The 21032-nt window shown below is 41.5% G+C and overlaps 1 protein-coding gene across 6 annotated transcripts in view; it reads left to right on the top strand.

Moving 5' to 3' along the window:
* TFAP2D (transcription factor AP-2 delta) overlaps positions 1-21032 on the top strand; it is a 53306-nt gene that overhangs the window by 10238 nt on the left and 22036 nt on the right. For all 6 annotated transcript variants that reach the window (XM_021527214.2, XM_021527215.2, XM_021527218.2 and 3 more), the window contains 3 exons: positions 6871-7036; positions 9703-9821; positions 17169-17310. In XM_021527214.2, the coding sequence (XP_021382889.1) occupies positions 6871-7036; positions 9703-9821; positions 17169-17310 (427 nt within the window). The remainder of the gene's footprint in view (positions 1-6870; positions 7037-9702; positions 9822-17168; positions 17311-21032) is intronic.

A 21032-nucleotide genomic window follows, 5' to 3' on the forward strand; every position in this document is an offset into this window, starting at 1 on the left:
TGTTGTCTTCTTCTTTTCTCTTCTTTTCTTTTCTGTTCCAAGGGCCAATTTAAATCGCATTAAAAATCCTAAATAGCTGGCTTAATTAATGGCTTTCGCGGCTCCAGCTGAGATAATCTCCAGCCGACTAAAGCCAAATCATTCGGCGACTTCCAGCTCGCCGGGAGTTTGGGGCTGGGGAAGGGGATGGAGGGGGTTTGACGGGCTCTGCCCGGACACCGAGCGCTCGGCCGGGCCGCAGGGAGCGGAGCTCCTCCGCTCCTGGCCGCGGTCAGACCTTTGGCAGAAGTTTGGCGAAGAGATCAGGCTGGGTTTTGAGAGGTTTTTTGTTTGTTTGTTTGATTGATGGTTTGTTTTATTTTGGTTTGATCTTTCGGCGAGGTTTTGTTTGTCTGTTTGAGGTTTGGTTGTTTCTAGGGGATGTTTTTTTGGTCGTTTGTTTGTTTTCCCTGCTGACCTACAAAAGGTGTATTTTCCGGCTCTGGACAGGAGGGTCATGGAAAGTCCCTGGGCTGCGTTGTCCCAGCTTTGGGACTCTGTGCTGCTTCCCATTCCTGCTGGGGTAGAAGTTGTGTATTATATCTTTTCTATCTCGCTTCGCTCCATTTCGAGCAGCGGGGTGTCACGATCTGCTCAGTCCCAGCTTTGCCTGCCTCGGGAGATTTTGAAGCCAGGCACACACGGGACGTGCACCACGCAGAAATACCCCTGGAACCCCACGAACCCAGGCACACACACCGGGAGTGAAGCGTGTAAGAGCGCACGACAAGTGGGCACACAACGAACACACGACACGTCCAGGACACACGCACACAGCCAGCCAGCGCCTCCTGGGACAGATTCCCCTTTAACTCACCCTGAGCAGAGCCTCGAAGCTTTGCCACACCTTCACACACACGTCCCACCCCGCACACAGCCTGCCCAAGCCTTTGTCCCGCGGGAGCCAGCGCAGGGGCGCGGGCACTCTCCAGCAGCGCTCAGCGGCTTTCCCGAGCCAGAGGCACGGATTGGGAAGATACATTTCCCTCGTGTAAACGAAAGAGGAATGAAGCAGATGTCTTTTCTTTTGGGTATGGTTTGCCTCTTACTCTTCAGCCCAGGAGTTGCAGAAGTTCTCCTGTGTCAGTGCTGATACACCTCGATAATGGAGGGCTGGTCCTGGGGGCAGGAGATATTTTTACATGTTCATACAGTATTTAAAGCCGGTTTCCTGTAACAAACCCACTTATTCATATTATTCTATTTTCCACCTTACTTATCCCAAGCTATTTTTAAAACCTTGCTTACACTTAAAACTCTTAATATCCTTAAAAACCTGGTGTAGGTAAGAGGCTGGTCTTATAAACTGCTGGTGATACCCTCAATCTTACTGCTTCTTTTGGTTTATATTTAAAAATTTCTCATGTTCTGTGCATGCAGGCATGTCTTTGTTTTCTTGACATGAATGTTGTAGTGAGGGAACATGTCTGAATTTTTTGTGTTCGTGGCATGAGCTGGTTTTATGTGGCTACCAACATGACAAAAAGTTTGTTAAATGAAACTAAAAGAATAACTGGGGAAAAAAACCAAAAGCAACAAAAAAAATTGCAGTACTTTCTATTTTTCCTGACAAATGTAGATTAGTTTTAGAGTTTTGAATATTTAGCTGCTGATGTAAATGACTGGGTCATGTGAGGATAATTTGGAAAACATTTTAAATTGCTTATAGACCTTTTGGAACTGAAAATGGGATTAAACAGTACTGAAAAAATCTGTGCTGATAATTGCTTGCTTACATTTGTTACATGATAAGGGAAGAAAGCTAAGGAGAGACAGATTCTAATGTCTTTATTTTGTAATGCACTCTAAACTTGCCAGAATTTCAGCACAGAGCAGAAAATAAACTATAAACTGGAGGATCCCACAAACAGCATCTGTAGATATAAATAATAGACTAATAAAAAGCATAGCATGCTATTAATATTTTATATAAGATCAATCTGTTGACATTCAGGTGTGCTTATACTTAATAATGTACACAAGTACACAAACGTCTATATCCTGAAAAACAAAATAAACAGCACTTCTGCACTGTTGTCACCAGTGTATTATGATGTTTTCTTACATAGGGGCATGACATTTACAGGTGAATGTCTCGGAGAAAGGGACTATGTTGTATTGAATGAATATAAAACATTTCTCATATTGTGGCTGCTATAATTAACAAATAAAATACGGCTTTGCAGAGTGTAAGGATGCACAAAATTATAGACAAATATTTTTTTAAAATTCTATTTAAAGTGTCAAAACCATCTAGTGACATTGATGGACACTTGTCTCTGTCATTCCTGGAAAAAAACACCAAACAAACATTACTTATGATAAGTATAAAAAGTATTTCAGAATGTTGGTTTTATTAATGAAAGGATGCACAAATATTTTACCTTGATGGTGTATGGGAGCCTGGCATTTCAGCAGGTGCCCGAGTAACTAAATCAGAACAAACCACCACACTCCAACCACCCTATTGTTCTCTTCATCTGTACAAAGGGAACCTGCAACCAAAACAGACCCAGCGCCCTGGCCACGTGCGTTATTGGGATTTTCATTGTGCTGACAAGGAGGGAGGGTTAGAGCATGGCTCTGTTCTCCCTGCTGTCAGCTGCACAACCCATCATCGCTTGTGCTGGCATTTTGTACCGACGGGTGCTATTTGATGTGGAGACAGGAATAAGAGAGGGAAAATGCTCTCCCCATGTTTTTTCTGACTACCTTTTCCAGCACAACATAGCCTAACTTTTGTTTGTTCTAGGCTTGGGAAACAAAGCAAAAGCAGAGTTTTCATGAAGGAGAACCCTGTGTGGAGCATGAACCAGACAGTTAGGAGGAAAAGGATTGGGCCACCAAAGTAAAGTAATAAAAAACAAACATAGTCTTTTGCCATTCCTCTCTCTCAGGCCACTTGAAAATAGTTATAGATTAGAATCAAAGAATATTTTGTGTTGAAAGAGACCTTTAAAGGTCATCTAGTCCAACCCTTTGCAATGAGTAAGAACATCTTTAACTACCTCAGGTTATATATGTTCTCTTTAGGTAATTTGGAGATTCAGTATGCAGCAGTTTTGGGCCCTTGGTATCTCATCTAGATGAGATGAGCTGCACAAATCATCTCTCTTTCCCACCCATATTTATCTTGTGAGCAATTGTATTTATTGAAATCAACATGAAGATGATAGACCAGAGGCTAAAACTGTCATGAATGAAAAAATAATGGAATAGAGTCGGATGAGAGAGAAGCCTTAAAGAAGGGATGGAGCACCTGAAATCTTCCCTCCTTTATTTTTTCCCCCTAATCTATCAGTTGCAATATAAATTATAATTCTCCCTTTGCCTAAATCTTGTCCTGCCTCTGTTTCCAGACCTCTGGCTGTAAGAGCACAACCATCACCATTTACAGTCATCTTCAAAGTAATGTCTTATGGCAACAGAGGAAGTCAGATCAGACTATGTAATCACTTCCCTATGGTTGTCCTAAAAAGAGCCTTCTTAACACTCACAGGCTCATTTCATGTGGTACTCAGAGCACAAAATTACTGGGACAATCAGCTGTATGATCCCACCAGTTATCTCACTGTCTGCCTGCTCTCCTTTTCCATTCTCTGGCTTTGCCATAGGAAGAATGCCATGGATAACAAGTCTGGGTGCAAGGGCCACAGCTTTCCTTCCTTCAGGCATGCTTGTGGGCAAATTACTTTGCTGTTTCTGCATGTGGGGCTCTTAATTTGATGGGCTGAGGCATTTTACATGCCCTGGCACCAGAAGTTAGTCTAAAAATTTCCAAAGCCAGCAAAATCTGCTGAGAGTAATAGGCATCTCCAGACTGAATCACTAGACTCACAAAAAGCATTATTTCCACTCTGGTTTTGAGGCATTATTTCTGCTTCTTCTGCTGGTATCTTAGCATCCTAACTCTCAAGTACTCTGTTATGACAAGATTGGTTCAACAATTAAGTGAGGATTGACTTTTCCAGCAGCACCTACAGTAGCATTGTGATGGGAAGAAAAGCTGGTTGTTGCCACTGCTGTTTAGTTCACCTTAAAACATATCTTGTGGTCTTTGTGTTAAGCTGCTTTGCAAAATCACTCTAACACATGACCAGAAGGAAGGAAGGAATACTCTGAAGCTTGTGTTTGACAAGAAGCCTAGTCCTTCATCTTCCTGTGTGGCTGCCCTTCTCCTTTCTCCTCTCTTTCCAGCAGCCCTCTATGCCTTTTCCTGTTTACCACATGGTGCAAAGGCCAGGACTTCATCCATCTCCTTCCCAAGGTGGTGTTTGTGGTAGGAAATTTGTGCCTTCAAAAATGCACACAGCTTGTGACAAAGACAGATCTTCATCTAGAAGGCACCACACTGCTCTCTGTTGCTGTGTCAATGAATAATTAATAGAGTGAAATAATTATATGCAATAGATTTTACCTTCCTGTAATTTGCTACTTGTTCCCAATGTTTCTGGAAAGCAAATGACCTAGACTTGCTGAGTTCTTTTACTTTTAACCCATACCTGGCTTACCTGGAATTGCTTTGGTTTAGATCACGTTGCTTGGGCATGATATTTTAAAATATTTCAGACTGTAAGCAACTTTCTACTAAATAGTAATAAGAAGTGTTCCAGTAAATTCTGGTTAGGGTAGGAGCAGCTGCAGGGTAACAGGTTTTTGGATTAAAGGAACAATTATTTATCTGGCATAAAGGGTGCACATACTGGCTTAACCTGGCAAGGAGATGAACTTTAATATGACACTGATTTCAGTACAGTCTCACTCGTTATAAAATCTAGAGACTCATTGAAGTAAATAAATATGTAGACAGTGCTACTGTTTTCTTGACACATATATATATATACACGTGTGCATGTGCATTGTGTGGCAGATGCCAAACAAACAGATCTACTCAGTGTTAACGCTCTTCACAAATGTACCTGACAGACCAGAAGTTGGAAAATGTTGCTTGAAAATATTTACAGGTTTCTGGAAAAAAAAAAAAGAAAATCTACCAAAGAAAACCCAAACACACCAAAACAACACAGACCCAAAATTACTTCAGGCATGTGGCGCCAGATTTTTGTGTTTGAGCGTATGAGCTCATTAATTGTAGCTTTGAGCTGCGTAAAAATGTGCATCAGTGCCCTTGATGTGCCTGTATTTTGGTGATGCATGAATTGTCTCTATAGCCTGTCTAAGAAGTGGACACTAATATCTGCCCTGGAACATAATTAGAAGTCATAAAATACCCTTCTGTACTGAGTCAGGATCTCACCCATCTGGGATTGATACCAAGAGATGTTCTTTTCTGGTGTTGCTGTCAGCACAAATGTTTAAATATACCTTCAAGAGCTGAAATATTTGGAAAGAAATTCTGTTTGCCTTATGTAAGCAAGCAATAGTCTGCATTTAATGAAGGTTCATCCTTCAGTCTGTCTCTGTGAGAAGTGGAACAGAGTCACCTTAATTTTAAGAGGGCTGCATGTGTAAGTTGATAAAGAAAAAGGTGTAGGATCTTGCCTAAAGTGAGCTTTTAATTGTCATTCTATTCTATTCTATTCTATTCTATTCTATTCTATTCTATTCTATTCTATTCTATTCTATTCTCATTATAGAATTAGGTTAGAAGCTTAAATTTTTAAGTGCAGCTGTGAGCTTTTGTATTATAAAAGTTTAAGGTGTTCACAGGAAAAAAGAAACTATCAGGGTATTTTAAAAGATGCAGTGTGCTTCCTGTAAGCATGAGTGATGAGTACAGATTAATTCTGCTCTAAGAAGGTCTTCACATCATCATCCTCACACAAACCATCTGAACTCCTTCTAGTAGTGCATTGAATTATATGATATTTTGTATCACTGTCATATGCAGCTCATTCTTCTTTTTCTCATCTTTCCCCCAGGGAATAATAGTGCATGCAGTGCTAAGATTTATTTCTTCCACAGAATTTTTTTGTTGTAGTTAGGTTGGAGAAGGCAGGTCAAAGAAAAGTGTTTTGTGTTTGGTGATAAAATATGTGTTAGTCCTTAAGATTATTTCTTTATTTTTTTTCCCTGGGAGTTTGTAATACTCTCTTGGATCAGTTGAAGAGAAAGTTTTCTCTCTTTCTCTCTCTCATACTAACTTTAATTTAAAAGCTCAGTTTTGCCTGAGGAGTTATTGATCACAGTCTTGACTGAAAGATTTGGTGATCATTCAGCAGTTTTAGACCCAGGCCAAGTAATTGCCACTCTCAAGAAATAAACAATTGCAGAGCTAACCTGAGATAAACTGTCATAGTTCAATAGATTTCAATCGTTAATATCAGCTGAGGATTTGACCTAACTTTGGAAGGAATTTATGAGTTCAAAGGTGTGGAAAGCTCTTCTTGCTGCAAATCACTGCACACCAACAGTGCTCTTGCACCTTTGTAATCCTAAATTCTGCTCTGAGAGCTAAATTTAACATTTCTCATTAGAACCAACATCCCAGTATTTTCACAAACCTTTTGGTTTTTTTAAATTGTGAGTGAGGGTTTGATCTTATTTTTTTAATCATACTAGATTGGAGATACCTTAGTGATAATCAGTAATTTTTTCAGAGCATGAAATCAAATTATATCAAATAATCATAACAAGGTGTTTTGACTGTAAATCTTATGAGATCTAATAATTCACTATTCTCACACTGAAATTCCAACACATTCATTTATCTCAATAATATTACAGAAAACCAAAGCACACACACCCTAAGAAAAACCAAACCCAAACAAAACCAACCACAAGAGAACCGCAGAATTGTTCTTCATGGTTGAGTTTGTCGAAACACAGTAGAGGAGGTTTCCCTCACTTTAATATTTATTTTTTTTGTAGGTGGCACCTGTGTTGTCAACCCCACCGACCTGTTCTGCTCTGTTCCTGGTCGCTTGTCTCTGCTCAGCTCCACTTCCAAGTACAAAGTGACCATCGCAGAGGTGAAGAGGCGCCTGTCACCACCAGAATGCCTCAACGCCTCCCTCCTCGGAGGTATTTTGAGAAGGTAAGTTGAAGGTGAGGATAACAACTCCTAGACAATGCTGTAACTACTGTAACTTTTTTATTTTCAACAGATGGGCTTAATTTTTTCCCCCTTACTTGGATAGTGGCCACATTTGAGGTGAACAGAAGGGGATGGATGAGGAGGGAACACTGGGGGATTTTTAGTACATTAGCAAGTTTACATTTTTCATCAAACTGGGTTTTTTTTGACCTCCTCTGTTCAGTTACTCATCAGATGTGGATAGATGTAGCTTTGACTTGTTTTGAGCAAAAAAAAAAGGGAAATTCAATGTGTGGAAAATTTCACCAGACCTAGAAATCTAAATTCTAGCTGAGAAACAGTCTTAAAAGGAAACCATTTTGCAATAGTTACAGCCCTTACTCAACAAAAAAATAAAACACCAAGGTGTAGGGATGCCTTTTTCTTCCTTCTACATATTTTTTTAAGCACAAAAAAGAAGAAGATGGTTTTACTTTTCTCATTGTGAGATACTGGGGGAGAAGCAAATAATTAGGTAAAGTTTTGCCTCTGACCCTTCACTGACCAGAGCAGACACCTGCAGAGAGAAGGAGCAGAAAGAAAGAAAGGGGCAGGCTGTGCCTCACATTGCAAGAAGAAAAGTAGGAGGAAACTGTAATTCAGCCAGGCATATCTAAGTCACGGTGTCCCTGAGGCGTCAGCTCAGATGGCATCAGCTGCTTGAACACCCTTTGATCAAAACTAGCTGGAAAGTCATCGGCGATTTCACTGCTGGCACTGACGGCCACACTGATCCTTGTGCTTATACTGAAAGTCATTTTACCCAGCCTGAGACATGCAGGCACTCCAGAGCTGTCTTGAAACATCTTGGAGAGAAATTACTATAGACCATAAATTGTTTTCAAGGCATAAGTCCCATTCAACTGCCTCTATGGGTAATGGAATCCAAAATCTACATTCAAAATTTTCCCCTCTATTTGTTTCATCCTGGAGAAACCTTCAGCTAATTTTCATTTTAAATATTCATGCTGCAGATTGCATCAATACATCAGTATGGATTCAAGGGTATCGACTTGAATGTGGGGGCTCACTTCTCTGTTAAAATGTTTGAATGATCCCCACAGGTTTTTGACCCAGACTAAATATCTCCTCTCCCAAATTAACCCTGGCCATGGTTCAGGACTTTGCAAAAGCCAGGGGCTCCTCCCTGTCTGCAGGTTGGATGTGCTAATTCAGTTTTATGAATCAGAGAGAGCAATGGAACAGATTTGGTCAGTTTGTAACTGAGGGTTTCACAGCTGGGGAACAGACTCAAACACTCTGTATTTGACCAGGAAAGATGTAGGAAAATAAAATATCATTGATTGTTTCCTGAGACCTTGAAGGCTTGTTTTTGCATCCTGTCAGCAGCCACTGGTTACCTGTTTTCCCAAATAGCTTGCTTTGGGAATAAAGTGTTCTTCTGAATAAAGAAAAAATTATTTTCAGAAGATATTTCCTGACAAACAATTGGCCAAAATTGTGGTATGTTTTAATGCATAAAAAGAGACATCCAAATGCTGATATTCCATGTTTGGTTTCTTCTTCTGCCTGAAGGAACTTAACATGAACCTGAAAATGTTTATTTAATTAGTTTTGCTACTCATTGATTCCTTTTTCTAAACTGAGGGCCCCTCAGTCTTGTTTGGGGTTAATTATGTATTTCTTGTACAAAAAGCAAAGGTCTAGACTCTTACCTAATTAATGGACAGGTCATTCATTTGCGATGGTAGGTATCAGGGTTCCAGTCACTGTTTCATTAATTGTTTAAGCAAATTAACATTGGTTATTTGCTGTCAGCTGACTGCTGCACCTGTTTGAAAGATACAGGTTTAAATTCCCTCAGGCTGAGGAAGAATTTGAACCTACATCTGATGCCTAAGTGGATTAGTCTGAAATGCCTCAAACACTGAGGTGCAGCAGAAAAGCAGCTGGGACACACCAGGACCCATTGTGTGAGAACAGTGGGATGTAGGTGTTTGGCACAGGGACACAGATAACCAGTGATGGCTGAGATTTCAGCTTCAGCATTTCCTATTCCCTTGGCCTTCTTACTTGTGAGATTTGGGCTTTATAGACAACATTTCTAAATACCCAGATCTCAACATAAATTATAGAGGGATAGTTAGAGCTGGTTTCCACATAGACCTCTACATTTAAGTAGCTACCTGGCTTCCTTTAATAGCAGACAAGACAGATGAGTAAAGTTCACTCATTGTGGATATCTGTCTAATCTAATTCTAGAGAGTCATGTTTTCTCTCTAATTTGTCTTTGGAGCCTGGCTTGGCTAAATCAGATATAAGTGTTTGCACTGCCAATATTTACGTTTAGTCACTGTAAGCCCAGGTGCTGTGCCCAAATCAGGACACTGGGTTCCACTAGGTGGAAACTGCCTGAAGATCTGATGCCCTCATGACAGGCATTAAAACCTCTAACTCTGCCAAAGAGCCAATGTTAAAGAATCACCTAGAGGAAGCAGGAAATTAGGAATACAGCTCTGAAATATTTCCCATGGATGTCACTACTGCAGGCATTACCCAACATATTCATTAATAAAGTGTGTACAATTTCTAGGCTTATATTAACATGGGGGAAAGGTGCAGAATAATGACAAATATCTCTCTTTCCTGCTGTTCTCTCATGACAGAGCAAAATCCAAGAACGGAGGACGCTGCTTGCGAGAAAAATTAGACAGACTTGGACTAAATTTGCCTGCAGGAAGAAGAAAAGCAGCAAATGTCACACTCCTGACTTCCCTGGTAGAAGGTAGGGTCTCTAATATTGCAATATAATATAATTAAAATGTTTCATGGCGTGCAACCCTTTTCATCCATAGGGTTAAATTCCATGATCTGTATTTTGTATAAAGAGACTTGACTTGCCTAAAGCCACAGAAAGAGTGAGTGGCAGAATGGAAGTTTACTCTTGGATATCTTGGCTCCTAGCAAGTCTCTTGGTCCTGCAGTTTCCTCAGCATTGATTTGTGCTTACAAATCGATGTTCTGAGTGTTCTTCTGAGAGAGATGAATGTCTTATACTAACTCTGTAAGTAGGTTTGTTTATCCTCCTTTTTTTTTAACTTATGAATTTCCTGGAGCTGGTCCAAAAATGTGATGATTTTTTTTATCTCCCATAAGAAAGCATAATATTTAGACAAGCCTTTTCCCCACACACATAAATGAATGAAATCTGTTTTCAGATAATATCTAGACAGGCTCAGGAGATTCTTTCTTGGCCTTTATTTGTTGTTTAAATATCATTCACCAAATACTGCCAGGTTCTTCAAACCTTCAGCTGGGAGATGCAGGTTCAAACCCCTCAGGCAAAGGGAAGAAACTCTACCTGCATCTCTTCTGTTCTGGGTGAATCCACTAAGTACCCAGTTTGTTGTTTGGCTGTGAGATGCAGCTCTGGGAATTTCAGATCCCTCCTCCTTGATGCTGAGAGAACTCAGCTCATCCTAAAGGTCAATACTTCCTACAGTCATAGCCTGAAAGGTCCATACAGATCTAGGCAAGTAGGCTGAGGTCTCAGCACATATTATCACAGAATTACAGAATTACAGAAGGATTGAGGCTGGAAGACACCTCTGGTGATCTCCCAGGCCAATCCTCCTGCTCCAAGCAGGGTCAATTAGAAGAGCTTGCTCAGGACTTTGTGAGTTTTTTATTATCCCAAAGGGTGGAGACTCTTCAAGGTAGAAATACCATTGAATCCTCAACACTGGAGATTTTCAGCATCTATGACAAGGGACTGAGATTTTCAGGGGTCACTGGGCACAGAAAGTTCAGTGGGGCTGCTCTGAAATACAGGTGTGTCCATATCACATCTGCTTGAAAGAGGAAGCTCTCATGGAGCTACAGTCTTAGAAAAGATACCAAGTTAGAGGAGCAAGGGCTGTTCCAACCTTCAGGCATCTTGGGTCAGGGCAGAATAAACACAGCTGGGTTTTATTAGTAAACAGAGCAATGGCTTTAAGCTGAAATCTGAAATTAGGAAGAAAATCTTGCCTGTGAGGGTGGTGAGGCCCTGGCACAGGATGCCCAGAGAAGGTGTGCCTGCCCCTGGATCCCTGGAAGTGTCCAAGGCCATGCTGGACAAGGCTTGGAGCAACCTGGGATAGTGGAAGGTGTCCCTGCCCATGACAGGGTGTGGAGCTGGTTGATCTTTAAGGTTTCTTCCAACCCAGACCATTCCGTGGTTCTGGGATTCTATGTGACCAGCTATTCATTCATCAGAAGAGCCTGAGAGGGAGGCACCTGTCTGACAACTGCTGGCCTGGGGCTGATGGCTGAGAACCTTTACTGTAAGTCAGGATGAGATTCCTGCTTCCCAGAAATGTAGCTGTGCCCACCCCCCTGCCTTTATTCAAAGCCAGGAACAAACCTGCTATCAAACCTCTGGTGTTGCCTCTGTTCTTGGACTGCCTTGCTGTGAGTCCTAAAGATAAATGCTGATGTGCCTGAGCTCACTTTGGCAGAGACCTTTTTTGCCTGGATATGCTTAATAGTGAATTGTAGCCAATGGTATTTTTGGGAATGGCACCGCTGTGTTAACATTCCAACAGAAAACTAAGTGAAGCTCATTTCCTGTCTGTGTAACTAATCCTGGGTCAAACTTGGAGGTGCTCATTGAATTATTGGTGGTATAAGCTGTCCTCACTTTGGACATGCAGATATTCCTTGCAGGTGGAACTAACTTACAGCACAATTTCTTCAAGGAAAACCGTCCTTCAATGGTTCCTGCTGCTGGAGGAGGCAGAAATAGGACACAGGCTTATTCTGTGGTTTAGAGAATCCAGAGAGAAGGCAGCATGAGCTTTTTCTGTGTGATAGCAATACAGAAATTGAAATAATAACAATAATAATTTGTTAGTTTTATTTGTTTAAATCTCCAAAATATCAGGTACACTTTGTGTACCTCTCGTAAGAAGCCAGGATTGTGTCACTCTTAACTTCTTTATATGGTTCTAAATTTATTATTATTAAAGGTCCTCACAGTCTTCAATATATTGAGGTTTTAATGTCTCTTGAAGGTAAAAGCATGACCAACCTCTTGAATATATATGTGATACAAGATAAGGCAAAATTAGTTGCATTATTGACCAAAACCAAGTCAAAAATCTCTGGCATGACTCATAATTCTCTTCCTCTAAAATGTACTGAAAAAATTGAGTTTTGGGGAGTCTGTTAAGCTCCAGAAAGAACTGAAATTTATTTCTAGGCTTTGGCTGTCATATGAAGGTCCAGATTTTATGAACATTATTCTGTGGCCTCCTGTTTTCTGCAAAGTTTTTTCTCTTTGGAGTTCTGCTCTGCTGCAGGATGCTTACTGCTGGCTTGATCAGGTCTCATCTCTAGAGAGTCTTTGCTAGGGACATCTGCGGCCCAAAATAAGAATTGTTTGACAGATCAGTTCTGTTCTCTTTGTCATGCACATAAATCATCACAACGAGCAGAAAGGCAGACAGGGAGGATGAAGTCAGTGTCGCAGGACTCTCCTGAGCAGTTTGGGGGACACATCTTTGTGCAACCTGCAGGCGAGGGATGCCCTCTAGTGCCTAGACTAGATGGAGGGAAAGGTCATTTTTCTTACGAGCTCCAAAAGGAAAATTCCAACATATTAGCTGTAAAATAAAGGCTCCTCAGATAAATACTAGTATTTCCAAGGCTAAGCTTTACTGCGGGCTCAAAAGAGTCAAAGGCTTCTCCAGTGGGAGCAAGGAAGGATGTGAAAAGAGGCGATGTGTTCCCTTCTGTTTGAATGGGTCACTTACAAAACATAAATGTGATTGCAGATGCAGGTTAAAGCAGTGCATGAATGATTTTTGAACCATCAGATTAAAAAAAAAAAAAGGAAAAAATAAAAACTAATAAAAAATTCTAGAGTTTGTTTTTCTGTCAAACCTGATTAAGACGCTGAATTTCCTAGACACAGAATTAATGACATTCAACATTTGGGGATCAAAACTCCTGAGAAAAATAGGTCAGTGGTTTCTTTTTTCATCGTGCTCTCAACTATCACACTTCTCCCCCACCAGCCTTTGTTTAAATATCCTTCCACTTGTTCCTCCTCTCTTCTCACCCTACAAATAGAATAAACTTCCCTTCCACCTCCCGCCTGTCCCTCCTCCCCCTGAGTAACATTTCTGCTGGGTAGAGCATCCGGAGGAGGCACAGCCGAGGAGAGAGTGGGAGGCTCAGATGCTGAGTGTCCCTCTCCTGGGGACACGGCTCCTGCCTTCACCCCGCGCAGGAGCAGCTCTCACTCCTGCTGGCCCCTCATGCCTCTCCTTGCAGCTGCTCACAGAAACCTTTTGGGGTGCTGCTCACCCCACCGAGGCTTCCCAGAGCTGTCCCTGCCAGTTCTGCTCCAGCACCTCTCCTTTTCCACCTCGCAAAGCTCTCTGGCCAGCTGTCAACCTGCAGGGCAGAGGCAGCGCTGCCAGGAGCTGCAGAGCTGGGTCCAAGGGGAGTCCAAGATTCCCAACATCCGCTCTTCACCTCGGCAGGAGGAACGGGCTGGGGCGTCACACACGGCAAAATTGGACTTTAGGTTGAATTTAGATTGAAAAAAGGCAAGTAACTAGAAAAGTCAGGGGGTTTAGTGGGTTCTACCTTTATCATGATGTAAATAACAGCTAGGCAGAAGATGGGAAATCTAAGGTAAAAGAAAAAAGACCAGTTCATCCACATTTCCAACATTTACACATTTTCTCCCAAAGTAAATGTTTGTCTGAATTATGCTGTAGGAAAACAAAAACCATATTCTATGATATTTTGTATAAACTACTTTCCCCCACCAAGTAGACTTAATCCTACTGTACAGTAATTAAAGGCACATCTACTCACAAAAATATATCACAGTACACTTCTAAATATCAAATCATTATTTGGTCCTGGTTTATTATAACTTTGATCAACAGTGAGACAGGAGAACTTATGCTTTGCAGAGTGTTCTCAAGTCCAAATTTTTATTTTAATTTAGAATTTGTAGTTATAATTCAGGATGCCTACTCCTTATAGTATATGTATGCTTATATGAATAAATATGCATAGCTCTTACATGCATTTTTAGTGTGAGCTTTCCATTTCCAGCAAAAAATATTTTAAATTTTAATTTAAAGTATTATAATTATTACTTCATTAAAAACAGTAATTACATTTGTACCTACATTTTTACCAATCTATGTCCATGAAGAGATAAGTAATTTTGTTTCTATTTGCTCAAAAGGTTTTATATCATAATCACAATCCCAACTCCAGACAGGTTTTATACTTTTGAATAATTTTCTCAGATTTTCAGAACAGTTTAGTATAATTTTCTCAGCTCTAGCAAATTTTCAGCTCTAGCAAATCATATGAACCATCTTGTAAATATGAATTGGAATGACAATTCACATTTTCATTCCCTTTTTTCTAACAGTAAGTGGAAACATTCACATTTCAGTCACTTAGTTGTTGATCATGTTAAATGAGTGCCTACATTTCAACACAAAAAGCTCTGCTCTCTTGAAGAAACCAAGACTTTTCCAATGGCTAAATGCTTAAATTTTTTGCTGTCTGTATTCCTTGAGTTGCTACTGGGACTGACTGGGACCATGCTGAAGCTGTCTGGAGAATTGCAATTCCACCTGATGACAGCTTCAAAGGGTTTGACTTTTATTTTCTTTCCATGAAAATGATGAAGATAAATTAAGGTAATGAAGATGAATGAAGATAAACCTATCAAGTATTTTAACATAATTTAGTTGAAAAGAAAAACCTGATGCTCTTCTAAAATAGATTTACTCTGTAAGTCTTTATTTAAGGAAGACTAAAAGCATATCTGAAATAGACATTTTGAAACTACTCTACAGAAATGTAAAAACCATGGCTTAAATTTGTATCCTTTCTCACCCATGAAGAAATCTGAGATAGATGTTTGAAATGCAAAGCAATCAGTCAGCTCTATACCTTTTCTTCTGATTCTCTGTTAAGTTATCAGTGAAATACATTTTGCTTTCACTGAAAATTATTTTACTTTTCTAGAAGCTGTAAACTAAGTGGAAATTGTTTCTCCTTTCAGCCCAGAGATAGTGAGTGCTTGTTAATGTCTTCATTCTTTTTAGGAATATGGGAAATCATATTTAAAAAAATACAAACAAAGCAGATGATTTGGACTATAATCTTCCATTTTTGCTGTAAAGTTGGTTACAGCTGCAGAGGTTGTAGCTGGCTGCTACCAGCAAACAGATTGCCTGGGAGTGGTGCATGAATTTTGTTAGTACCTGAATAAACTGGGCAGATGAACACACAGTAAAGCATTTTCTTGTGGAATCAAAAGGTGTTTTTCCATGAAAACTCCAGTGGTAGAAGGGGAGACAATAATATCTCAAAAGGGAAAGCATAGAGTTGAAGTAGAGGTCAGTGCATGAAGTTTCTTATTCCTCATACTCTCCCTGGCACAGGACCACTGTTTCCATGGAACTTCTCCTCTTCCTTGGCTTAACCAAGCCTTGCTGAGGATGGGATTCATCTCCCCATCTTCATTGCAATTGCACCTTCTCATGTTAGATCACAGTAAATAGGGAGAAATCAACACTTCTGGGTTTAATGATTTAATTTAATGATTAAATGAAGTTAAAATAATAATTAAATATTGTATTAAGTTGCCTCAGAACAGCTGCCAAATTTCCTTAGCAGGAAACATTCAAGACTAGGCTTGGAAAAGCCTTGAATAACCTCATCTAGGGCAATGCTGTCAGCAGAAGGTGATTTCCTGAGTTTTAATCCAGACTTTCTATAATTCCTCTGATTCCCTTTTGCCTTCTACTCCAGTATAGGATGATACATGCTTCAAGTGCTACTTTGTCTCCATTGACTTGAAAGTATTAAGTCAGACATCAATATTGACATTTAATCTGATGAATTCCACTGCAGATATTCTCAAAGTGAGGAGTTGCATGTCCTGTATCCCTCCTGACAGCATCAGCCTTTTGAACTTCAAAGAGCCAAAGTCTAATGCCACTTCTCCTGATGGAAATCAAACACACAACTCTGAAAAAAAAAAAAGAAAAGTGAAAAGTCCACAACCCCTGAACTCCAAAACTATTCTGGAGCACATCTCTGTTAGTCACTCATGCAGATGTGTTCAACATACGCTTCTGGTAGCTGACCTATTTCTTCTTCCTGCAATGAGATGAGAACAAGTGTCATCTGGAAATGCCCATTTCCCACCAGGCAAAGACTAACTTAGGCACAGCTGTTCACAATCCAGGCAGCTGCTTTTGATCAGATAAATCCCACACCGAGATTGTTGGAGTCACAGAGTGCAGGTCAGAGAGTTCAGTAAGCCCTAAAATTAAATTCTGGATTCTCTAAGCTAGTGAAGAGGGTCCTGTCCTTCCAGAGGCATTTGGCAGTCAGCACAGAGTTGGGTTCTTATGTTCAGTCTTTGCAGTGAGGTAGAGAGGTGCTCAGTGCAACTTTCTTCTTCATTATCTTCCCTTATTGTTTTGACTGGTCAGTTTTGTTTACTGGAAACAGTAAATTTTAATCCTTCTGGAAACAAGATTATTTATCGAGTTCTCCTGTGGGGTCTGCTCTTCTCTGGTGTGGAGCTTAACCTCTAAGCAAATGTACTGGAATGTTGTTACCCACAAGGATCTTTCCTGGGGTAGAGGGCTCTAGACACAGGCAGTGAAGCACCAAAGGCTGACTCAGTTCTTCAAAGTTGTTTATTCCAAATTTCTGCTTTTCCCATACCTTGAATATTGATGATGAACAGGGCTTGCAAAATTGGGCAGCTGCCCAATACTCATAGGTGGCGAGACAGGGCCAAGTGTCATGGCCAGTATTTTCTCCTGAGGGGGACATCCTTCCATCTGATGAGAGGAATATCCTTCCTATCTTCTGCCTGGCACCAGCTGATGGCTACACATCAACAGGCCAATTGGGCTGAAATATGTAACTGACTTGGGAATGACTGTCTACAGAAGTGACTTGCTGATGTTTGGGTTTTTTTAGAGTGTAATAAATTCTGTAACAATAATAACAACAATATAATGATGATGATGATGATGATGATAATAATAAACCTAAGAAATGAGTGACCCATTTTGTTTGACCGCAGGGGAAGCACTACATTTGGCCAGAGATTTCGGCTACACCTGTGAAACAGAATTCCCTGCCAAGGCAGTAGGAGAGCACATTGCCAGACAGCACATGGAACAGAAAGAGCAGACAGCGAGGAAAAAGATGATCCTAGCGACGAAGTAAGGAGGGCGGGGAGGCAAAAAAAGAAATCGGTCTGTCACTTCTCCATGTTGGATCTGTGGGCTGGGGGAGGGAGGAGTGGGAGTATGGAGCCGGGATTGTGGTGGCTGCTGTCACAGCAGTGCTCACCGGCTGCGGGTGAGTGAGATCCTCCTTGGAGATGCTGAAAGAGGCACCTTATTTACTGCAGTGGGGTTTTAGTGGCTGTGCTCTCATTGTCTGTGGTTAAGGGGGTACATACATCATCCCAGATGCTTTGGTTTAGATGAGAACAGAGGATATTATTACATGGTAAGATCTAGGGGATGGAAGCTGGCTTTGTCTGCTGTTTGTGTGTGAGCAGGAGATCTGAGCCTTTGCTGAAGTACTGGTTATTGTTGGATAATTATCATTAGTCTGCTGAGGGAGAGCTGGTTTGCAGAAGGACAGATCCTCTCTGGATGCAAACTGCAAGAGCTCCCCTGAAGTCAAAGGCACTGGAACAATGTACAACAGCAGGGGAGCTTTGCTAAAGACATTAAAGACACAAAGAGGCATCAGACTTCACTCTAAACAAGCCACTCATCTCCCTGGAGCAGTAACACCATGTTAGGATAACATTTCATCTAGGTTAATTAGCCTTGACGAGGGAAGAATTAGCCTTCATGAGCCATGGGAAACAGGAATAAATAGTCTGTGTGGAGTAGGGTAGACCTGCCCTAGGTGTGTGGTCTGACTGTGTGGGGTAACCTTGAACACGTTCACAGTCTTGCTGTGCTTACTGCAGCGTCATATTTGGGGCTGAAGTAGAGCTGAGACCACAAATCCGAGCTCTCATATTATCCCCTCCATGCTGGAAGGGTTTGAAAACCCTTCCAGGCTGTGACATATGCAACAGGGAGGAATTTCCCTGCACTAGGGGAAAGGGCTGGATTGTCTTTTGTATCCCAATGTCCTTCTGCTTTGGCAAGATTCCTGGCCTTGGTGTCCCTCTTGTATCCGGAGCACTTTGCCCTGACAGTGACACAGAGATCAGTGACACTCAAACATCTCATGCTTGTGAATCCCATGAATATAGTCTATGATCCTTTCCTGGAGTGATAAAAGCATCATCATCTGGATCAGCAGGAATTTTCTGGTTGTGAAGATAAGAGACCTCATAGACCACATTCCTAATTCCTCTGTACATTAAAAGGAATAATGTAAGTGGAACATTATCTTGTTCTTACTTCTATCCACATTTAGGGGCTCCAGGGGTTTCAGAGGCATGAGAATAAACCAGCTGGCCACAAGAAATTCCTCTCTGCAAGTTGTGTCTCCCCACTGCTGTGTAGCCCACAAACATCCTGCCTCCTAGCTGAGGATTTGTCTCATTCACACAACACAATTCAACCAAAATGATGCAAATTTTCCAAATTTTTCCCTGTCTCTAGTGAGAAATCATAAAGCTATGGGTTGTAATAATTGTTGGATCACCTTTATGTCCCGTCCCCAAAGGCTGTGCCACTCAGGGGCACATAAGAGTCTCACAAACCTTTCTCACCGCCCCATATCCATTTCTCAGCCTCCTTCACTACTGAGATGAGGTATCATGGGCATGCACTGCCTCTAACCCCCATGAACTTCAGGCTTTAGGCTGTTATCCAGCACTTTTTAGGAACAAAATTCCTTTTCTCCCCATCCTATCAGCTAAAAGCACCGGGAAATTGCACAGGGAGGTCTGTCAATAATAGAAAGGCCACATCCTGCTGCAGTCAGCGCTGGTAGCAGGGACAGATGGGTCAATGTGTGTGTTACTACTGCCCTCTCCTGCCTGCCAGGAGAACAGGGATTCCCAGTCCTGCCCGGGTGTTCCAGGAGACACGCACAGGTCCATGACATCACAACATCAGCATGGCATTTCCCAGCCATGCTTCCACGTGTCTGGTGCAAAGAGCTCCAGACAATCATCGGGACTTTCCACTACTCCCCAGCCATACCAAAGCTCTAGGTTGGCAATTTCAACAATTCCACAACTTCCCCGCTCGTGGGCTTGTGAGTGCTGACACCAGAAAAAGCAGGGGATTATTATGCTGCTACCAAAACAGACACAGAAATTCCAGGGTGGTAAGATCACTCATGGCAAGCTTTATCTGTGAAAAGAGCTGGAGTGCCACTGCCTGTGTGTGCTGCTGCTGCCCACTGTGGGACACGGCCAGAAGCCCACGGAAGTGCTCACATGTGTGGTCTTGAGGAAAAAATAAGGGGAAAGAACAAAATTATTTCCACAATCCTCAGAATACAGGTGATGAGGAAAAACAAGTGGAAAGGGTAAAATTATTTCCACAGTTTTTCATATCTAGATGTACTTCCATTATGGATTTAGACACCCAAATTCATTGGCTCAATTCAGCTGCCAAAACACATGCACACACTGCCATTTGAGTTGAACTGGGTTATCCAGTTTGGCCATGAGCTGCTGCTCCAGAGGCACACAGATCTCTTTTTGTTGCTGTGTTGTATTTGCCAGTGGCTATGGATGTCTCGAGTATTACAAATCTACACGTGGGTAATGAAACAGAGCCCTAAATGTCTACAATGATGAAGGCTCCAGTGTCCAGTAGGAGCTCCCAGGCCTCCTTGACATCAAGGGCATCCACACCTTGTATTTAAGCAATCCACCCACCCTGAGGGGAAGCAGTTCAGCTGCCCTGTACAGAACTGTGGCCAGTGAAAGCTAAAATTTGATGCTTTAGATGCCAACAGCCAATGCATGGAGGCCACTGAGCTTAAGTTACTGTTTTCATTGTCCTGCTCAGCCCTACCTGGTCTGAAGGGATGCTGATAGATGTACAGAGAACAAAGACAGGACCACTGTCCATCATGGAACAAATCACATTCATTTTGTTAAACTGCTTCTTCTTCCTGAGCTACCTCATGGAAGTGGTCTCTCACATTTGCAAACTCAGGACCTGCCTGGGACAGTACAAACTGATGCAACAGGATGGTGCCATGGTCTGTCCTAAAAGTTTTATGGACTAGACAATGAAGAATGAGAGCTCTACTTAATGATTGTCGTGGGAAGAAGAGATGATTTGGCTGTGCAGCCACTGTTCACTGCTGAACACGTGTGTTCAAGTGTCAGCAATGGCAGGATGGGAGAGAAACAGGCTGGGAAAGAGCTGAAAGGGTCAGAAAGGCATAAGCAATGAGAGAAACCAGTCTCCTCCTATTCTCTTTCTTTCCACTCATCTCCTTTGACTAAGCAGATGATTGTCTGGACAAGGGGGTGGTTTTCTGGATGGACCAAAATGCCCCAAAAAAGACTGAATTGTCACATTTCTAGCCAAAGGGTACTGATATTGGTCTGTCAACCCTAAAAATATAAAAAAGGTTTCAGGGTACATATTCAATTCATGTAGAAATAGAAAAAATGCAAAAAAACAGTGGGACCTGGTTTTATAGGGTCTCTAAACATGGGTCAATTTGCCTTGCAGAGTCATGGGAGACCTTGAAAAGTTTTACAGCAGGGGACAGAACCAGTTTGCAGTTTGAACAGTTGCAACACTGCTGAAGGCTGTGTCAACTCTTCTAGTTGCTGGAGAGGCACAGCATCCTACAGGAAACATCTCAGTGTTTCACAGCACAAGGTCTTCCATATGATCAGAGGGACAGATACACCCACATTTACACAGACCAAACCAGAATACTGTGAATAACTATTTTATTGTGGAGCTGATTGCAGCCAGTAAAGACTAATCAG

Source organism: Lonchura striata, chromosome 3 (genome assembly GCF_046129695.1).
Source record: "Lonchura striata isolate bLonStr1 chromosome 3, bLonStr1.mat, whole genome shotgun sequence".
In the NCBI taxonomy this organism is placed as follows: domain Eukaryota; kingdom Metazoa; phylum Chordata; class Aves; order Passeriformes; family Estrildidae; genus Lonchura; species Lonchura striata.